Here is a 19,152-nt window from a genome sequence, read left to right on the forward strand (position 1 = left end):
TCCGAATGGTCATGGCCCGGACGAGTTTTGAGGCCATCCACAAATTCCTGCATTATACCAATAATGCACCGTGTCCCCCACGAGGTGACCCCAACTTTGACCGTCTGTTCAAAGTTCGGCCAATAATCAAACACTTCAACAAAAAGTTTGCTAAAGTGTTCATGCCCCAAAGGGACATCTGACGGGATGAGTCCTTAGTTCATTTTAAGGGAAGGCTCAGATATCGTTAGTACCTGCCCAGCAAGAGGGCCAGGTATGGAATCAAACTCTACAAACTGTGTCAGAGTACCTAAGGGTACACCCACAGGTTTAGAGTTCACGAAAAAAAGGACACCAGGATTGAACCCCCTGAATGTCCCCCTGTCCTGGGAGGGAGTGGGAAAATTATGTGGGATTTGGTGCACCCACTGCTGGATAAAGGTTATCACCTCTACACCGATAACTTTTATACCAACATCCCACTCTTCAAATCCCTCTCTGCGTGAGGTATTGCATACTGTGGTATTGTCCACAAAAATCAGAGAAGCCTCCTGAAAAGGCTACTTGGGCAGATGCTTAGAAGGGGTGACAGCAGAGCCCAATGTAGCGACCACCTCCAGGTAGTCAAGTACAAGAACAGAGGGATGTCCTTCTCTTGACCACCATACACGGTGATGGTGACCTCTTTGTGGATGCCATGATTAAAATGACAAAATAAACAGTCATTCAGGAGTTTGTGAGTTCAAAAAAGACATTTAGAATTATTCAGTTAAAAAATTAAATGTAAATATTAATAAAATACAAGATATAAAAATTCTCAATAGGATCAAGTGACTGTAGCTTTAAAACACTATTTTTAATTTAATGCGAACATAATGAAAAGTTAATATGCAACTAAAAATGTATGAATTTTACTCACAGAAAACAAAGTCCAGTATTTCTTGTCAAAATTATAAAAACTACCAACAAAATATCAAAAACAAGTCTCCCGATATCTTTAGTAACAGATAGCGTGCCTGAGCTATAAATATAATTACGTAATCAAGCAAGATCGCCGAAAGTTCTAGAAGCCTTGAAAATTATCAAAAACTTCCAATGTATCCACAATTTTGGCCACTAGTGTAGCAATGAGGCACAAAATCAGAGAAGAGGTTCCTGTAAGATGATTCCATATCTAGGCCCCCAAGGTTAGCAGTCCTTCATCAGTCCGGTAGATTGATGCTCACATTCTTACAAGCGCAAGTACATGATTTATGTTCGCTCTGTGAGGCGTGTAAGCAGTTATTATTTAAAGAAAACAGCGAATAATATATGGCTGTCAAAACAGAGAATATAATAATAATAATCTTTATTTTTATATAGCGCTAACATATTCTGCAGCGCTTTACAGTTTGCACATTATAATGTGTTATAGGTCTCTTTCAGAAGATAAAGTTGACCCTTTTAAGGGTTAGTCCACACGGATCAGATGAACTTTGAATAATGGTTATGGGAGCCTCCAGAATCTCTCCTGAATCTGGTCCATCATCCACAACAGTCATCAGGATGGGAACCGTGAGAATCGCCCCTTATCTGACAACATCCTTGATTCTTTTTCTGATTAACCAACCTGGTGCGACAGTTGCATGCGTGTCATGCCATAACAATGACGTTGCACCAGGCCAGCTAATCAAAAAGGAACCGCGGATACCGTCAGGTAAGGCAGTGGTTCTCCCATCTAGCAGCCCCAGATTACGAACGTGGCCAATGAACAAGGTTATATGAATTGATTGGCACCGGCTCTAGAGATAATGATTGAGCAGTGTGAATGTATTCGCCTTGATTTTTTTTGTTCTCCAGGCTGATAAGCCAATGCCAGATGGGTCGGACAGTGGCTAACTCCGCACTCTGCATAGAGAGCTGAGCAATCATAGCTGAGGCCTCCACAGCTTGACATGGAGGAAACTATCTATTAGCATTCTCGCTGTGGGCATATAGGCTTTCACATTGCATATTGGCACCCGTTCGGTCTTACATCCGAACCCCTAGCAAAATGAGATTCGGGCGTATGCACCGAAGAGGCCACAGACTATAATGGTGCCGACAGAGCGAACATGCGCTCTGACGTGCATCATTTTCGGTAGTATTTGCCTACTTGAGGCAACCACCAAGATGCAGTATACTAGGTCTGAGTGTCCGTCTCCAGTAGGCGTATGCGACCTTAAATAATGCACAGAAGAGCGCACATTCGCTCTGTCACCACCATTATAGTCTATGGCCCAGTCAGCGCATACGTCCTAATCCCGTTGCGGGGGGTTTGGCCATAAGTCCAGCAGACGGGGCCACTAATCTGGTGCCAAAACGCAATTTGAAAGCACCCGAAGATATTAATTTATAGGAGGCCGGTCTTGAGAAGACGACCTTCTCAGATCCAATGAACTTGGTGAGCGGTTTGAGGAATCTGATAGAAATTGGGTTTTGTTAACTTTGGTTGAGTAAACTCTTAACCTCCTGGCAGGCTCTGCTGCTGTACAACTGATTAATGTTTTCATCCTGTGCTTTCCTCTATATACATTCAAAGTGCATTTAATTAAGATATCAGTAGGAGACCAATTTGCTGTTTTCCTTTACATTGAGTTTTTTTTAACTTTTTGTTTTATCTCTGAAATTTATTCATCTAATAATGAAGAATATCTCAGCCCTGTAAACAGTGCGCTAGCTGTATTCGGGGGACATTCTGCTGAATTTCACACTTAATCGCACTAAAAGCTTCACTATGCAGATCAGGCACACATCAATATGCATTTAGATTATTATCCTCCTCAGATAAGGATGAGTAGTTAGAAATGTATATATATGTGCCATCTAAGTGGTTTCTTTCCCCTACAAAAAAAAAAAAAAAAAAAATTTGGATGAATAGTTTCTGCGATGTAAAATGCAATATTTTCTAAGAGTTTAACTCTTTCCTGCTTGCAGCTTTTTATATTAAGGAGCTTGAAAAAGACAAACTAAAAGTTCTAAGAACAAGTGTATGCGTTTCAGTTCATTGTGTGGCAGCAGGTACATGGCATTTACAGAAATGCTAACCTTAAGAGATGACATACTACAGCCATCAATGGACCTTATGTACAGTACAGACCAAAAGTTTGGATACACCTTCTCATTCAAAGAGTTTTCTTTATTTTCATGACTATGAAAATTGTAGATTCACTCTGAAGGCATCAAAACTATGAATTAACACATGTGGAATTATATAATTAACAAAAAAGTGTGAAACAACTGAAAATATTTCTTATATTCTAGGTTCTTCAAAGAAGCCACCTTTTGCTTTGATTACTGCTTTGCACACTCTTGGCATTCTCTTGATGAACTTCAAGAGGTAGTCACCGGAAATGGTCTTTCAACAGTCTTGAAGGAGTTCCCATTGATGCTTAGCACTTGTTGGCCCTTTTGCCTTCACTCTGCGGTCCAGCTCACCCCAAACCATGTCGATTGGTTTCAGGTATGGTGACTGTGGAGGCCAGGTCATCTGGTGTAGCACCCCATCACTCTCCTTCTGGGTCAAATAGCCCTTACACAGCCTGGAGTGTATTTGGGGTCATTGTCCAGTTAACTAAACGCAAACCGGATGGAATAGCATGCCGATGCAAGATGCTGTGGTAGCCATGCTGGTTCAGTATGCCTTCAATTTTGAATAAATCCCCAACAGTGTCACCAGCAAAGCACCCCCACACCATCACATCTCCTCCTCCATGCTTCACGGTGGGAACCAGGCATGTAGAGTCCATCCGTTCACCTTTTCTGCGTCGCACAAAGACATGGTGGTTGGAACCAAAGATCACAAATTTGGACTCATCAGACCAAAGCACAGATTTCCACTGGTCTAATGTCCATTCCTGGTGTTCATTCACTGCTGAGGCACGGCAGTGCCTGCATCCCCCACTGCGCCACCAATGTTTTTTTTGCCACACCAACAGGATCTCTGCTCCTCTAGCACCTGGACTTTTGGCTATATTGGATAATCCGCATTTTTCTGAAATATTGCCTAGCAGTGATAAACTATCAACCGGTGACTACCAAAACTCTACTTCAAAAGGGCGACTATGTGATAAATCCCGTTGTTAGGCCGAAACGTCAGCTGTCACTTCATCACCGTCAAATAAATAATAAAAAGCTCACTAAAGCATATTTTATGTGTGCAGTGATTCTATATTGACTTTATATTGACGGGACCAGAGGCTCCCTTTTCACCAGCACCATATATTCATTATACTAGTCGAGTGCTAGCCATCTTCTATATCTACTGTTGCCTATCCTTAGCAGTGGTTTCCTAGCAGCTATTTTACCATGAAGGCCTGCTGCACAAAGTCTCCTCTTAACAGTTGTTGTAGAGATGTGTCTGCTGCTAGAACTCTGTGTGGCATTGACCTGGTCTCTAATCTGAGCTGCTATTAACCTGTGATTTCTGAGGCTGGTGACTCGGATGAACTTATCCTCCATAGCAGAGGTGACTCTTAGTCTTCCTTTCCTGGGCTGGTCCTCATGTGAGCCAGTTTCTTTGTAGCGCTTGATGGTTTTTGCCACTGCACTTGGGGACCTTCCTGGAGAGATATGACAATGAAATTTCCTGTAACGGTTCAAACGGGGCTTCCTGTAGGACACTCAGGACCAGGTTAAAGTCCCAAGCGTCTATGGGTGCTCTATAGGGGGGAACTAAATGAGAGACCCCTTGAATGAATGTCTTAACCTGCATATTGGTAGCGATTTTTCACTGAAAAAGGACCGACAAGGCCGATATCTGCCTCCTAAGGGAACTCGGCGCCAACCCTGCGTCTAGGCCGGACTGCAGAAAAGCCAGGATGTTGGGGACCGAAAAGGATAATGGCGCAACCCTGTGTTCTTGAAACCAATGAAAGAAAACTTTCCAAGTGTTATGATAAATTCTCGCCGAGGCCGGCTTCCGGGCGCTAACCATTGTAGCAACCACTTCACGCCCAAACCCCGCCTGGGTCAGAATCCAAGATTCAACGGCCATGCCGTCAAAGCCAGGGCCCCTAAGTTCGGGTGGCAGATCAGCCCCTGAGACAGTAAGTCTGGCCATTCCGGTAGACGTCAAGGCACGTCTGCGAGGAGCTGCACTAGATCCGCGTATCATACTCGACGGGGCCAGTCTGGGGCCAGCAGAATTGCCGGGACCCCCTCTGTTTTGATCTTTCTGATGAGCCTCGGGAGAAGTGGCAGTGGGGGAAACAGGTATGGGAGCTGAAACTGGTTCCACGGTAGGACCAACGCATCCACTGCGATTGCTCGCGGGTCCTGAGACCGAGCGACAAACGTGCCCACCTTGGCGTTCTCCCTGGACGCCATCAGATCCACGTCTGGAGTCCCCCACCGTTGGCAAATCTGCTGGAAGACCTTGGGGTGAAGGGACCATTCCCCGGCCGCGACGCCCTGCCGGCTTAGGAAATCTGCTGCCCAATTTTCCACACCTGGTATGTGAACTGCTGAGATTACCGAGTGGTGCCTCTCGGCCCAACGGAGCACATGCTCTATCTCGCGTATGGTTGCCCTGCTGCGCGTGCCTCCCTGGTGATTCACGTACGCCACTGCCGTGGCGTTGTCTGACTGAACCCAGACTGGGTGTCCTGCTAGCAAGTGCTGAAAACGCTGCAGTGCCAACCGCACCGCTCGAATCTCCAACAGGTTGATCGGAAGACGAGCCTCCTGAGGCGACCATTGCCCCTGGGCCGTGTGATGGTGGAAGATTGCCCCCCAGCCGAAAAGACTCGAATCGGTTGTGATCACCAACCATTGATCTGGGGGAAAGGGCTTCCCCTGACGAAGATAGGAGTCGCGTGTCCACCAATGAAGTGCCCGTCGAACTTGAGAGGGCAACCTGCACTGATGATCGAGGGAGAACGGACTCCTGTCCCAAGCTGCTAAGAGAGCATGCTGCAAGGGACGGAGATGAAATTGAGCAAACGGAACTGCTTCCATCGCCACCACCATCCTTCCTAGAACCTTCATCCCGAACCGGATAGTGTGAGGGCCCGGCTGTTGAAGACTTCGGACTCCCTGCCGGAGCGCCCGAACCTTGTCCTGAGGGAGAATTACCAATCCTCGGGAAGTGTCGAAAATCATACCTAGGAACAGAATCCTCTGAGCTGGGGTAAGGGATGACTTCTTCCCGTTGATCAACCATCCTAGGCGAGATAGGGTATCCAGTGTGATGCTGACATTCTCCTCGCATGCCCGAAAAGACGGCCCCTTTACTAAGAGGTCGTCTAAGTACGGCAAAACCACTATGCCCCGAGAATGTAGAACGGCCATGACGACAGCCATCACTTTCATGAATATCCTGGGGGCCGTGGCCAACCCGAATGGTAGGGCCACAAATTGGAAATGCCGGCCATCGATTGCAAACCGAAGGAACCTTTGATGCGGGGGAAAAATAGGGATGTGCAGGTAGGCATCCTGGACATCGATCGAGGCCAAATATTCTCCATGCTCCATGGACGATATGACCGATCGGAGAGATTCCATGCGAAAACGCCTGACCCTGATGAACCTGTTCAGGAGCTTTAAGTCCAGAACCGGCCTTACTGTTCCGTCCTTCTTGGGGACTGCGAACAGATTGGAATAAAATCCCTGGGTTTTTCCGCACTCTGGTACAGGGACAATGACCCCGTTGCGCTGCAGCACCTCGATGGCCCCTAGCAATGCCTCTGCCCGGGATTCCGTTTTGGGAAGCCGGGAAAGAAAAAAATCGTCTTGGCGGATCCTTGACAAATTTTATTTTGTACCCGGAACATACTAATTCTGCCACCCATGCGTCGCGCGCCACCGCAACCCAGACGCGGCAGAACCTGCGCAGACGTCCGCCTACTCTGCTCTCCTCGGGTACTAGATGCCTCGAGTCATTTCGCTGAGGGCCTCTGGGACCTGGCCCCCCTTGATCTGGGCGGGCGGTCCCGCATCCTACCCAGCGGGTTGGTTTTATACGTGACCAGACGCTCTGTCTTGGCCATAGCGAGCTGGGGTGGAGGTACTGGCCGCTGCCATCCACCCGGGGGTGCGAAATGCTCGAAAGCGCGCCTGAGGTTGACGAAAAGGCGGTCTAATCTTCTGTTGTGGAAGGAAGCTGCTTTTTCCCCCTGTAGCATCTGAAATGAGCTTGTCTAATTTCTCCCCAAATAGCCGATTACCCTGATAAGGCAGGGAAGTCAAAGACTTCTTAGAAATCGAATCAGCCCGCCATAACCTTAACCACAAGGCTCTCCTAATGGCGATTGCATTTGCTGCCGCTAGTGCCGCGCCATTAGCCGCATCCAAGGATGCATTAATTAAATAGTCACCCGCCATCGCGATCTGACTTGCTATCTCAGCCACTTCCGTCGGCAAATCTCTATCCTGTAGGACCTTGTTCAACGAATCTGACCATGACATCATGGCTTTGGCTACCCACGTTGCCGCAAAAGAAGGAAAGAGCGCTGAGGCCGATGCCTCATACACCGAGCGAGCTAAACCCTCTATGAGTCGATCCGTGGGGTCCTTAAAGGAAGAACCACTAGGTACTGACAACAAGGACCTTGAGGCTAGGCGAGACACTGGGGGATCCACTACCGGAGATTCCGCCCATTTCTTACAGAGCTCTGGTGCGAACGGATATCTCGTTTCCAGCGTTTTTTGTCCTGAAAAACGTTTGTCTGGACGTTCCCTGTGCTGCTGCACTATGTCCTCGAACTCAGGATGCGTGCTAAACACTCTATGTGGTCTCCTGGTCTTCTTAAAGGATACCTTATGACCTGCGGTAAGGGAGACATCATCCTCAATACCCAGAGTCTGATTGACTGCCTCAATAAGACTGTCTACCGTCTCCCGATACCCCGGGGTATCCAGGTCCAAGGATTCTTCCCAGTCATCACCTGAACTCTGCTCGCTCCCAGAAAATTGTGACGGTGAGCGAGATGCCGCACTCACGGATGCCGAGGTATGGGCTCTTTTCCTGTGTGTCTGCCTAGAGAGTGTGCGGCCCCTGCAGGCCAGAGGCTCTTGTGAGGTGGATGAGCCCTCCCAAACAGGTGAGCCGTCGTCTCTACCCCTATCCGGGGCCTGCAGGGTCTCAATCACCTTCGTGAGCGAAACCATGGACCGAGAGAGTGATAACGCCCATTCTGGGGGATCCAGACCCCTGGGCTCTGTCACAGGGGAGGGCTCCTGGGCGCGTTCGGAGTCGCAGGCTTCACATAACTTAATAGTCTGCGCTCATGGGAACATAACCCCACAGGAAACGCATGCGGCATAAAGGAACGTGTGCGTTTTCCCTTTTCCAGACATACTGCTGGCATAGGCCACACACAAAAAATCCTTTTAAGGTTCGGGTAAGCTGCGATTCCTCTGTTATCGCGGCCTACCCTGCCTTGCCGCCGGGGCCTCAATTTAATCCGGCGCCCGCCCTGGTGATGGGGGGCGGCGCCGGAAATGACGTCACGCCCAGGGCGGTGCTTCCTCCCGCGGTCCAGGCCGAAGCCAAGGGCTAAATTAGAGCCGGTCCGCCCGCTTGGTATGCCGGCGGTCCGCTACCTCGGCCATGCCGGCTGCAGCTCCCCCCACTTCTCCCGGACCGTGCCAGTACCCGGAGGGCGCGAACCAGTTTAGAGGAGCGGAGGGAGGAAGAGAGGGAAGGGGGAGAAGCGTGTGGGTTTTTCCCCATCTAACTACCCGGGCTATTGTCCCCCCCCAGCCCAGGGCCCTCCACTCGGGGTGCGCTCCAGCTCATACCTGAGGTACTCTGTTAAAGACGGTGCAGGCACCCTAGCTCCGACCGCCTTGCAGGGACGAGGAGAGGGACCGTCTGCCGCCATGCAGCACCGCCGTCCTGCGTTGGTGGAGCAATGGGGGCCGCACAGACTAGTCTTGTGCCTCTGTGCAAGCCCATGGTTTCAATACCTAGGGGTGGACAGGGCTAAGTCTGGCATAATGTCCCACGTCGCGGGAAAGGAAACGTGGAGGGACACTCGCACGTGGTCGCCCGTTGCTGGTTTGGGGAAATCGGATCCTTTCAATAGGATGCGTTGCCCCTCTTATCTTCATAAAATAAAAAACAAAGAAAAAATAGATGTCTGGGGAAAAGTCCCAGAGATGTCCCTCGGTGCGGGAAAGGATACGCGGAGGCGATACTCAACGCGTGCTCGCCCGTTGTTGGTTTGGGGAGATCGGACTCTTTCTATAGGATCCGTCGCCCCGGTCTCATTTTCATGGTAAGCTAGAAAAAAAATAGCCTGGAGACATCCAGACAGCGTGTGCCTCCATAAGACACTAAGCAAAAAAACTGGTTTCCGCCCGCTATCGGGGCTAAATCATAGAATCATAGAATCGTAGAGTTGGAAGGACCTCCTGGGCCATCTGGTCCAACCCCCTGCTCAAAGCAGGATTCGCTAAATCATCCCAGACAGATATCTGTCCTGCCTCTGTTTGAAGACTTCTATTGAAGGAGAACTCACCACCTCTCATGGCAACCTGTTCCACTCATTGATCACTCTGTCACAAAGTTTTTTCTAATATCTAATCTGTGTCTCCTCCCATTCAGTTTCATCCCATTGCTTCAAGTCTTTCCTTGTGCAAATGAGAATAAAGATGATCCTTCTGCAATGTGACAGCCCTTGAGATATTTGTAGACAGTTATTAAATCTCTGTCTTCTCTTTTGCAAGCTAAACATTCCCAAATCCTTCAACCTTTCCTCATAAGACAGGGTTTGCAGACTGGTCATCATTCTGGTCGCTCTTTTCTGAACTTGCTCCAGTTTGTTGATGTCTTTTTTAAAATGTGGTGCCCAAAACTGGGACACAGTATTCCAGAGAGGAGCAGAAGGCAATAATGACTTCACGTGATCTAGACTGTATGCTTCTGTTAATACATCCTAGAATTGCATTTGCCTTTTTTGCTGCTGCATCACAATGTTGACTCATATTCAGTCTGTGATCTATTAGTATACCGAAGTCTTTTTCACATGTGCTGTTGCTTAGCCCTATTCCTCCCATTCTGTATATGCTTTTTTCATTTTTGTTGCCCAGATGTAGTACTTTGCATTTTTCCCTGTTAAAAACCATTCTGTTAGTTGCTGCCCACTGCTCCAGCTTATTTATATTTTTTTGAATCCTCTCTCTCTTCTCTAGTATTAGCCATCCCTCCTAGCGAGGGTGTAGGCGGCGGAGGAGGAGCTAACTTGTTTTTTGTATACCTAGTGTCAGCCTCCAGACGGAAGTAGCATACACCCACAGTCTCTGTGTCCCCCAATGAGACGAAGGAGAAAATTGTGGGGTCATTATGCTGTGTGGGGGTCATCATACCGTGTTCGGGCACTGTGGGATCTTCATACTGTGCATGTTGGGGGGGATTAATTGTGGGACCATTATATTGTGTGTAGAGGGCATCATACTCTGTGAGGGCCATGAAAGGGGTTTCGCAGTGGGTGAGAACACTAAGGGCCCCTGTAGGGCACAATTGCTTTATATGTGTGGCAATAATTGTCCATCTCTCTTGCCTATAAAAGTTCAGAGTTTTGCCCTTCTGTGCCTGCACCTATACGCCTTGACCCCACATATTCTGCCAGTATTTTTTTGGTTTTGGAGGAGATATGAGTCCCAATTAGGACTTTTGCTCTGGGACACATGGATTTCCATGTACGTCCCTGTTAGTAATTACACACTTTTTATACATTGCAACATATTTAGATAATATCCATATGTGACCGCTGCTGTCAATTACTGGTCACAGCCTCGAGATCACATCTCCATTCAGATCAAGCAGGAAGTTCAGAGACTAGCAGGTAACCTGGAAGCACCAGAATAAGAGTTGTGGGGGTTGGTGAACAAGAGTATTACTTATTTTACCGCATACTGAGAGGGGACAAGTGTAAAAATATTTTTACATTTATCTACCTAGCTAGGAAGGGCCTTGCTTTAAAGGGGTTGTCTAGGCTTGGTGTACAAATCTGCACTGGTGAATCCTCAAAGCGCACAGTGCGTGCAGTGTCAGGATTCTCCAATGCCAGCACTGGGAGCAATATGGCAAATTTATTTTACATAGTAAAGGCCTTTTATCGTCTTTATCATATGCAAGATATGTGATAAATGTCTGATGGCTGTGGGCCCTACAGATCCTCGCTGCAGTCGGGTTTTAATAAAGCAGCACAGTGACATGACTGATGCTGCTCCATTCAGCATCTATGGGAATGATGGAGATAGCCGAGGACAGCATGCTCTCTTTCCAGCAATCCCATAGACATTATGGGAATGCTGCTTCCTTGGGAGCATGGTGAAGTACCACAGGAACCATTTCCATTTAAATGTCCAGGCTGGTTTGTTGGTGCTTCATAAAACATACCAGAAGCAAAGGAAAATAAACAGCCTTTCAATGCTGGCAAAACAAACTAAACAGTTCCAAAAAAAAGTCACAAGAGAGACAGTACAGGACACCCAGGATGTATAGCAGGGGCGTATCTAGGGGGGGGGGGCAGCCGGGGCAGTTGCCCCGGGCGGAGCCAGCAGGGGGGCGCAGTCGGGCCGCCTAATGCAGCGGTCCGCAGTGTCCCTCCCTGGCGGCTGCGTTCTGCCGCCTCCCCCCCCGGCCTGAGAGTCGGCGGTTCTCTGTGTCAGCTGTCAAGCTGACAGCTGGCGCAGAGAAGGTGCGCGTGCCGGCTCCCAGGGAACAATTGTACTGGCGTCTGTATAGACGCCATTAAAATTGCAGCTCTGACCGCCGGGCTAGAGCGACGTCAGCAGCGTGATCAGGTCATGTGATCACACTGCTGACGTCACTCCCCGGCGTCCGGAGTGAACGCTCAGCGCTGGTGGTAAGTGTGCTCCAATGTGGAGCTGAAGAAACCACCGAAGATAGGGGGTGTTAATGTGTGGTGATGGGGGTTAATGAGTGGGGATGGGGATAATGTGGAGATGGGGTTAATGCGTGGGGGGGTTAATGAGTGGAGATAAGGTTAATGTGGGGATGGGGATTAATGTGTGTGTGGGGGGTTAATGAGTGGGGATGGGGTTAATGTGTAGTGGGGTTAAAGAGTGGGGATGGGGTTACTGTGTGGGGATGGGGTTAATGTGTAGTGGGGTTAATAAGTGGGGATGGGGGTTACTGTGTGGGGGGGATAAAGAGTGGGGATGGGGTTAATGTGTAGTGGGGTTAATAAGTGGGGATGGGGGTTACTGTGTGGGGGGATAAAGAGTGGGGATGGGGTTAATGTGTAGTGGGGTTAATAAGTGGGGATGGGGGTTACTGTGTGGGGGGGTTAAAGAGTGGGGATGGGGGTTACTGTGTGGGGGGTTAATGAGTGGGGATGGGGTTAATGTGTAGTGGGGGGTTAATAAGTGGGGATGGGGTTACTGTGTGGGGGGTTAAAGAGTGGGGATGGGGGTTACTGTGTGGGGTGGTTAAAGAGTGGGGATGGGGGTTACTGTGTGGGGGGGATAAAGAGTGGGGATGGGGTTAATGTGTAGTGGGGTTAATAAGTGGGGATGGGGGTTACTGTGTGGGGGGTTAAAGAGTGGGGATGGGGGTTACTGTGTGGGGGGGATAAAGAGTGGGGATGGGGTTAATGTGTAGTGGGGTTAATAAGTGGGGATGGGGGTTACTGTGTGGGGGGTTAAAGAGTGGGGATGGGGGTTACTGTGTGGGGGGATAAAGAGTGGGGATGGGGTTAATGTGTAGTGGGGTTAATAAGTGGGGATGGGGGTTACTGTGTGGGGGGGATAAAGAGTGGGGATGGGGTTAATGTGTAGTGGGGTTAATAAGTGGGGATGGGGGTTACTGTGTGGGGGGGTTAAAGAGTGGGGATGGGGGTTACAGTGTGGGGGGTTAATGAGTGGGGATGGGGTTAATGTGTAGTGGGGGGGTTAATAAGTGGGGATGGGGTTACTGTGTGGGGGGTAAAGAGTGGGGATGGGGGTTACTGTGTGGGGGGTAAACAGTGGGGATGGGGGTTAATGTGTGTGGGGTTAATGAGTGGGGATGGGGGTTAATGTGTGGCAAGTTAATGAGTGGGGATGGGGGTTATTGAGTGGGGATGGAATTAATTTGTGGAGGGTTAATGAGTGGGGATGGAATTAATGTGTGGGGGGTTAATGTGTGGGGGATTTGGAGGGGGGGTACATAATGTGTTGGGGGATTTGGGAGTATGGACGGGGGGTTAATGAATGGGGATGGAATTAATGAGTGGGGATGGGGGTTATTGTTTGGGGGGTTAATGAGTAGGGATGGGGTTAATATGTGGGGGATTTGGAGTAGGGGGTACATAATGTGTGGGGGGGGATTTGGGAGTGGGGATGGGGGGTTATTTAATGTGTGTGAGGGATTTGGAGTGTGGATGGGGGGTATTTAATGTGTCTGAGGGATTTGGAGTGGGGATGGGGGAATTTAATGTGTGTGGGGAGATTTGAGGACACAGAGTATGTATGAGGAAACAGTATGGGGGATGGGTGCAGACAGTATGGGGAGCGAACGGGTTAATGTATGTGGACACAGTATGGGGAGTCGGTATAGAGTGAGGGGGTAAATATATGAAGAGACAGTATGGTGAACAGAGGAATGTTAGATGAGACAGTATGAGGAAGGAGGGGAATAGTGTGAGGCGACAGTATATTGCAGATATTTTTATTTAGGAGCATTATAATGACACTTCTATCTTTAAGGGCATCGTGTGGAGATTTGCTGCAGAAGACCAGAGAAGATGGAAGTCTACAGAGACGGCTGTGGATGAGAAAACTCATCATGAGGTCTGGACAAGAAGAAGAAAAGGAGAATGACTCCAGAGACGTCATCTATAAGGTACCTGGATGGAAATGTTATTTGTGATACTGACTTATTCTCATGTTTTTATTTGTTAGGAGCATTACAGGGGTTTTCCAGGTTTGTACGGAGTCTGCAGTCATTCTATGTGACTGCAGACTTCTGAATTCTCACAGTGCTCACTGCACACTGTCAGGATTCTCTCGTGCTGGTAATTTACATACATGCGGTCACATGCTGACTAGACATGTGTGGCCTCACTCAATGAGAATGAACGGAGCGAGGCCGAGCACGTCTAGTCGGAGTGTGGCCAGAAGTATATAAATCACATACTTGTGCTGACATCAGCAAGGGAGAATCCTAAAAGTGTGCAGTGCATTAGTTGTGAGAATTCAGAAGCTGCAATGTCAGGATTCAGCTCTGCAGGTTCCAGTAGTCATCACACGGACACTTCACTCATATGCGATTTTCATACTTGACAATGAGCTTCTCTTCCTGCTTTCAGTTTTTTACTGAACATTGAGAGCATTAGGGAGAGCAGCTCGTGGGTACATGGCTAAGTGTGCAAGTCGCATATGTACTTAGTGTGGGGGGGGGGGGGCGCCGAACCAAATTCTTGCCCCGGGTGCCAGGAAGCCTAGATACGCCTCTGCTGGATAGCATCCTCTATATGGGCTCAGTCTGGAGACATCACATAGGAGGTCTTCTCACCTCCAGAAACAGACCATTTGTCAAACAAACAGACTCCATTTTATCATGTGGGGGGGTTGGGTATGTGGGCAGCCAGACCAACCATCTCTCAGGCTGCCCGTAAACCTGGAACAGGTGCACCGAACAAGCTTCTTAGTGCTATGTGCACTGGAACATTACTCCAGGTTTACATCACAGAGGACAACCACCTATGATGCATATCTCCCATCAACTAGGTGTCCGGTAGCCACCTTGCATTTATTGAGCAGCAGTCATGTTCAACCATGTGGTTCATTGGGGAACAAGGCATCACCCTGCCTTCATGTGATCAGTACGGTCCCCAACCATCAGACCTTTTCCACCTATTCTATGTATAAGTCATATATATGCATCTCACAGGAGAACCCTTTAAAGGTAACCTGCTCACGTTTTTTTTTCTAAACAGTATCACGGTAGCAGTTTATTTTGGGGAATTATTTAAATTGTAACTGTTCTTTCAGGAGAATGTGCAGCAGAATGTCTGTGTCTGCCTCAAGCTCCTCCTCCTCCATAGAACTTTATTAGAACCAACTGTCATCTGCTTTCTCAGTAAAGGGAAAATCATAGAAGACAAATTTTATCTGTGATTTGAGAATTAATGATCTGTTCAGGAGAAAAAAAAAATCAGAATTGTCTAATAAGATATATGACAAAGTTTCTTATTTTCACATGCACTCTTAATTTATAGAAAAAAAATACAATGATGGTTACTCTTTAAGCTACTGTAGACTACATACCAAGAGTTGAATCTTCAGTTTACATAGAGGCTCTTACCGGTGTGCGAGCGCAGGTGTACAGTCAGCTGGCTAGAATTGCGGCTGGCGTACGGGCAGATCTGGCACTTGAAGGGGCGCTCATCTGTGTGAATACGCTGGTGTTTGCAGAGACTGCTACTGTCTGCTGCACTGTAGTCGCATTCCTTACATTTATACGGCTTCTCTCCGGTGTGCGATCGCATGTGCGTCTTAAGCTTATCCTTCCGGCTGAAGCACTTCCCGCATGTCTGACACTTGTGTGGCTTGGCTCCTGGGGGCAAATGAGACGAACGTTGGAATGAGAATGCCACGGCAATTCTTCTATTTATTACTTTATTTGTCTTTGTCAGCAGGAGGTTTCTGATTCCTGAGCAGGCAGCACTGAGGACATCACATTCTCAACCAGCATGTAGCCAACTATTATGTATCACACATAGGCCCCAATTCACCATTTGTATTTTTTTAAGTCACTTTTCATTCCTTGTCTTGTGGCACTCATTGGTATTTTTTTGAACCATATTCTTCAAAATGGTGCAAGAGGTTCATTAATTTTTCGGCTGTTGAACAGCAGCGAGATATGGAGCCATGGGGATTCGAACATATTATTCGAGCATGCCGAAGACAGTCGGTTAGCACCTGAGCATGCTCAGATAACTCCTAATTCGAGCACATTCGCTCATCACCACTAGTAATAATACATTTTGGTTGCAATTCTACAAATGCTACATTAAGGCTGTGTGCCCACGTTGCGCTTTTTAAGCGTTTCCGCAGCGCTTTTAGACAAGCGTTTCTGCTGCGGAAACACTTAAGAAAAGCATCTAATGTAATAGAATGGAAAACGCATGCTGTGCTAAATGTGCGTTTTTTTCCGCTGCGGAAACGCTTAGGCTGGTTTCACACTTGCGTTTTTTCCCCTATACTTTAACATGGGTGCACATAGGTGCGCATACACATGCGTTTGTACGCGTTTGTATGCACATGCGGTTTTTTGTAGTGTGCGCTCGGTCGCACAAAATGTATCCTGTTGCATTTTTTGTGTGTCCGACTTGCCCCCAAAAAACGCATGCGCACGCAATGCATTTTTTTTTACAGCAAAACACCCATTGTAGCCTATGGGTGCGCATACGTGCGCTTTGTAATGCTCACGTATGCACAAAAAAATGCATTTTTTTTTTAAAAACGCACCAAAACCTGCAAAAAAAACGCACACAAATGCAAGATGCATTTTTTTCATGCGTTTGTGTGTGCAAAAAACGCGCAGCAAAATAACGCAAGTGTGAAAGTAGCCTTAGCGGAAAAAAACGCAGCATGTTCATTAACTGTGTGGAATCGCATGCAATTCCGCAGACATACACTGTAATTGCAAAAACGCATAGGAAAACGCATGTCAAAACGCTTGACAATCGCGTCAAAAACGCGTGTCAAAAAGCGCATGCGTTTTCCCTGGCAAGGGCATGCGTTTCTGCTTAGGAAAAAAACGCTTGAAAAACACTACGTGGGCACATAGCCTAAAGGGATTTTCTGGTTAAACACTTGTTCCCCAATGGCAGTTTAAAAAAACAAGCAAAAAAAAAAAAAAAAATCAAACTATGCTTTAATCACCCTCCCCCAGTCCAGCACTGAGTCTCCATCACTGCTCCATGAGTCTGATACTGTCTGCAGCCAATCAGTAAGCGTGGCGGCTCGTGCGTGCCTTCAACACGGGCACAGTCGCTGTTATCGTCTACAGCGCTGCAGCCAGATACCGGGAGCAGAGGAACAGATAAAGTGCTGGTCCTGCACAGGGTGAGTAAAACAGGGTTTGTTCTGTTTTTTTTTTTTTTTTTTTTTTTAAGTAATCTGCACCTGAGGAACCGGAAACCCCTTTCACACTTATTTATTATGGATCTACTGTATAATAATGATATTTTTGCACTGTATCTTGTGTTTTTATTCACAACTACCCTTTTTGTTAACTGCACATTTGCTTTTTTTTCCAATGTGTGGCTCTAGAGCTGTATAAAGTGCCATTTTTTAGGCCGTAGAAGTCAATGAGCTGAATAGAACATATTCCTGCCAACTTACAAATACAGCGAAACAAAAAAAAAATGACCGTAATCATTTGTCAAAAACAAAATACGGATTAAACAGAAAACAAATTGGAACGAAAAAAAAGAATACAAAACAGAACAAAGTGAAAAGATCCATTTTTTTCCCACACACAAAGGTGAAGGCGTCCTGAGGCTACGTTTGTGCCACCATTTTCACAAAATAGCAGCGAAACACAAAGGTTTTATAGTATGTAGTATGGTGCAAAAATGTGATAAACAACCGTGACATGTGAAGACAGCCTATGGTTAAATGACTCCAGTGCTGGAATAAAAGATAAATGAAGGTTTGTCTGACCTCATTCTGAAGTAATACCTGTATGGGTCCTCAAGTGACGCTCCATGTCTTTCATTCCATAGGCGGTCTTGAACGGACAGCCTAGATTTACAGATGTTGATGGAAGAAAATGTACACATTAATTTACTGACTAAGTCTATATACAACCTATATAGAAGCTTTTTTGTAGCGGCTCCATGCTCAGGTACATGTGCACCCCTTTTCTATTATAATATGAATGATTTCTTGGGAGGTTGTCATTATGATTTAAAAAGAGAAAACACAGTAGTGTGATAATAAATGGCTTCACACAACCACTAACCATGAGTGGAAAAAAAGTTTTGGTGTTATCAATCATATTCTCTTGAAAAAGGCCAAGAAAGCAAATATTCTGCCAGGGTATGTAAACTTTTGAGCACAACTGTATAATTATATAAAGTATATACAGTTAAATATACAGTTAAATATACACACATCAACCACTCAGAAAAACTGATTGAGAAGGCGCACAGAGCGCTGTATGGGATTAATATAATGCATTTGAGCCTGTAAATAATATATAGCCCAGTCCTCTGAATATCAGCCCCCATCACCTGGGTAGTGACAGCTCTGTTTCTTCTGGGACAAGGACGCAGACACTTTTCTGGAGCGACACTTTGTGGCTATGGAGACGCTTTGGGACACCGGACCTTCACTCGGCAAAAATGTTTGATATCCATGTTCAAAGACAAATTCTGGAGCAGAAACTGAAAAATAAATAAGTGACAAGACTTACTGCAAATACCGGCAAACCTTCAATCCATCTGTGCTCCCCCAGACGATCCCATCCGACCCTGCACCTCTCACCATCCAACATGGGGGTTCGTCACCCCTGAAATTGTCCTGATTTTTTTTTCCATACAGGACTCTTAAAAACAGAATTAAACAAAAGCATCCCTCTCACCTGTAAATAATCAGTGAATAATGCAAAGAAAAAATTGTGCTTAAATTCCGTAACATTTTCAAGACCTCTCCATGCTGTCAGTGAATGGGATCACTGATCTTTACACCCAGAAGCTGAAAATGTATCGCGATCTAATACGTCTCACGCGGCTGAGTGTTTGTTACAGTCTCACAATTACGAATCAGTGGAAATAAAAAGTAGATGATGTGGCTTCAGTGCTACTGTCACGGGGCAGTTGCGACAAAGCAGGAGACGTGGAACCTGGGCCCCTGAACTGCCCCTCAGGATAAGGGGGTGCCCTGACTCTCCTTAACTTGGGTGTACACTTGAAGGTAGTGAGGCCCAAGTCCCCGACCTGTCCCTATCTCCTGTTTAGCCCTGAGCTAAACCCCCAACCCCCTCCCGAGGAGGTGAGACAGGGAATAAAGTGAACTGCACCCAATAACTCACAAAGGAAAATAAAACAGACACCACGGGGTTAAAGCAACTAAAACCCAAAACTTAGCTTTGCTCTGCTGCAAATGCTCCAAGCAACAGAGTAAGGATCCGATCAGCATCCAGCAGCAACTCCACTGCTCCAGACAAGCTGAACCCCCTCTCCACCAGGT

General features: G+C 47.1%; 1 protein-coding gene and 1 long non-coding RNA gene across 3 annotated transcripts in view; one reads left to right on the forward strand and one right to left on the reverse strand.

Annotated features, from left to right (window-relative positions):
* Window positions 1–19,152, forward strand: part of LOC141094722 (uncharacterized) — a 191,900-nt gene that overhangs the window by 143,514 nt on the left and 29,234 nt on the right. The gene's annotated exons all lie outside the window — the stretch shown is intronic.
* The window catches only part of ZFP64 (ZFP64 zinc finger protein), a 31,921-nt gene that overhangs the window by 5,556 nt on the left and 7,213 nt on the right, over window positions 1–19,152 (reverse strand). For both annotated transcript variants that reach the window (XM_073580618.1, XM_073580619.1), the window contains 3 exons: window positions 18,195–18,347; window positions 17,641–17,703; window positions 15,257–15,508 (listed from right to left, as the gene is read on the reverse strand). In XM_073580618.1, the coding sequence (XP_073436719.1) occupies window positions 15,257–15,508; window positions 17,641–17,703; window positions 18,195–18,347 (468 nt within the window). The remainder of the gene's footprint in view (window positions 1–15,256; window positions 15,509–17,640; window positions 17,704–18,194; window positions 18,348–19,152) is intronic.

This window comes from Dendrobates tinctorius, unplaced genomic scaffold (genome assembly GCF_039654945.1).
Source record: "Dendrobates tinctorius isolate UK_male_01 unplaced genomic scaffold, ASM3965494v1 ptg000065l, whole genome shotgun sequence".
NCBI classification, from domain to species: domain Eukaryota; kingdom Metazoa; phylum Chordata; class Amphibia; order Anura; family Dendrobatidae; genus Dendrobates; species Dendrobates tinctorius.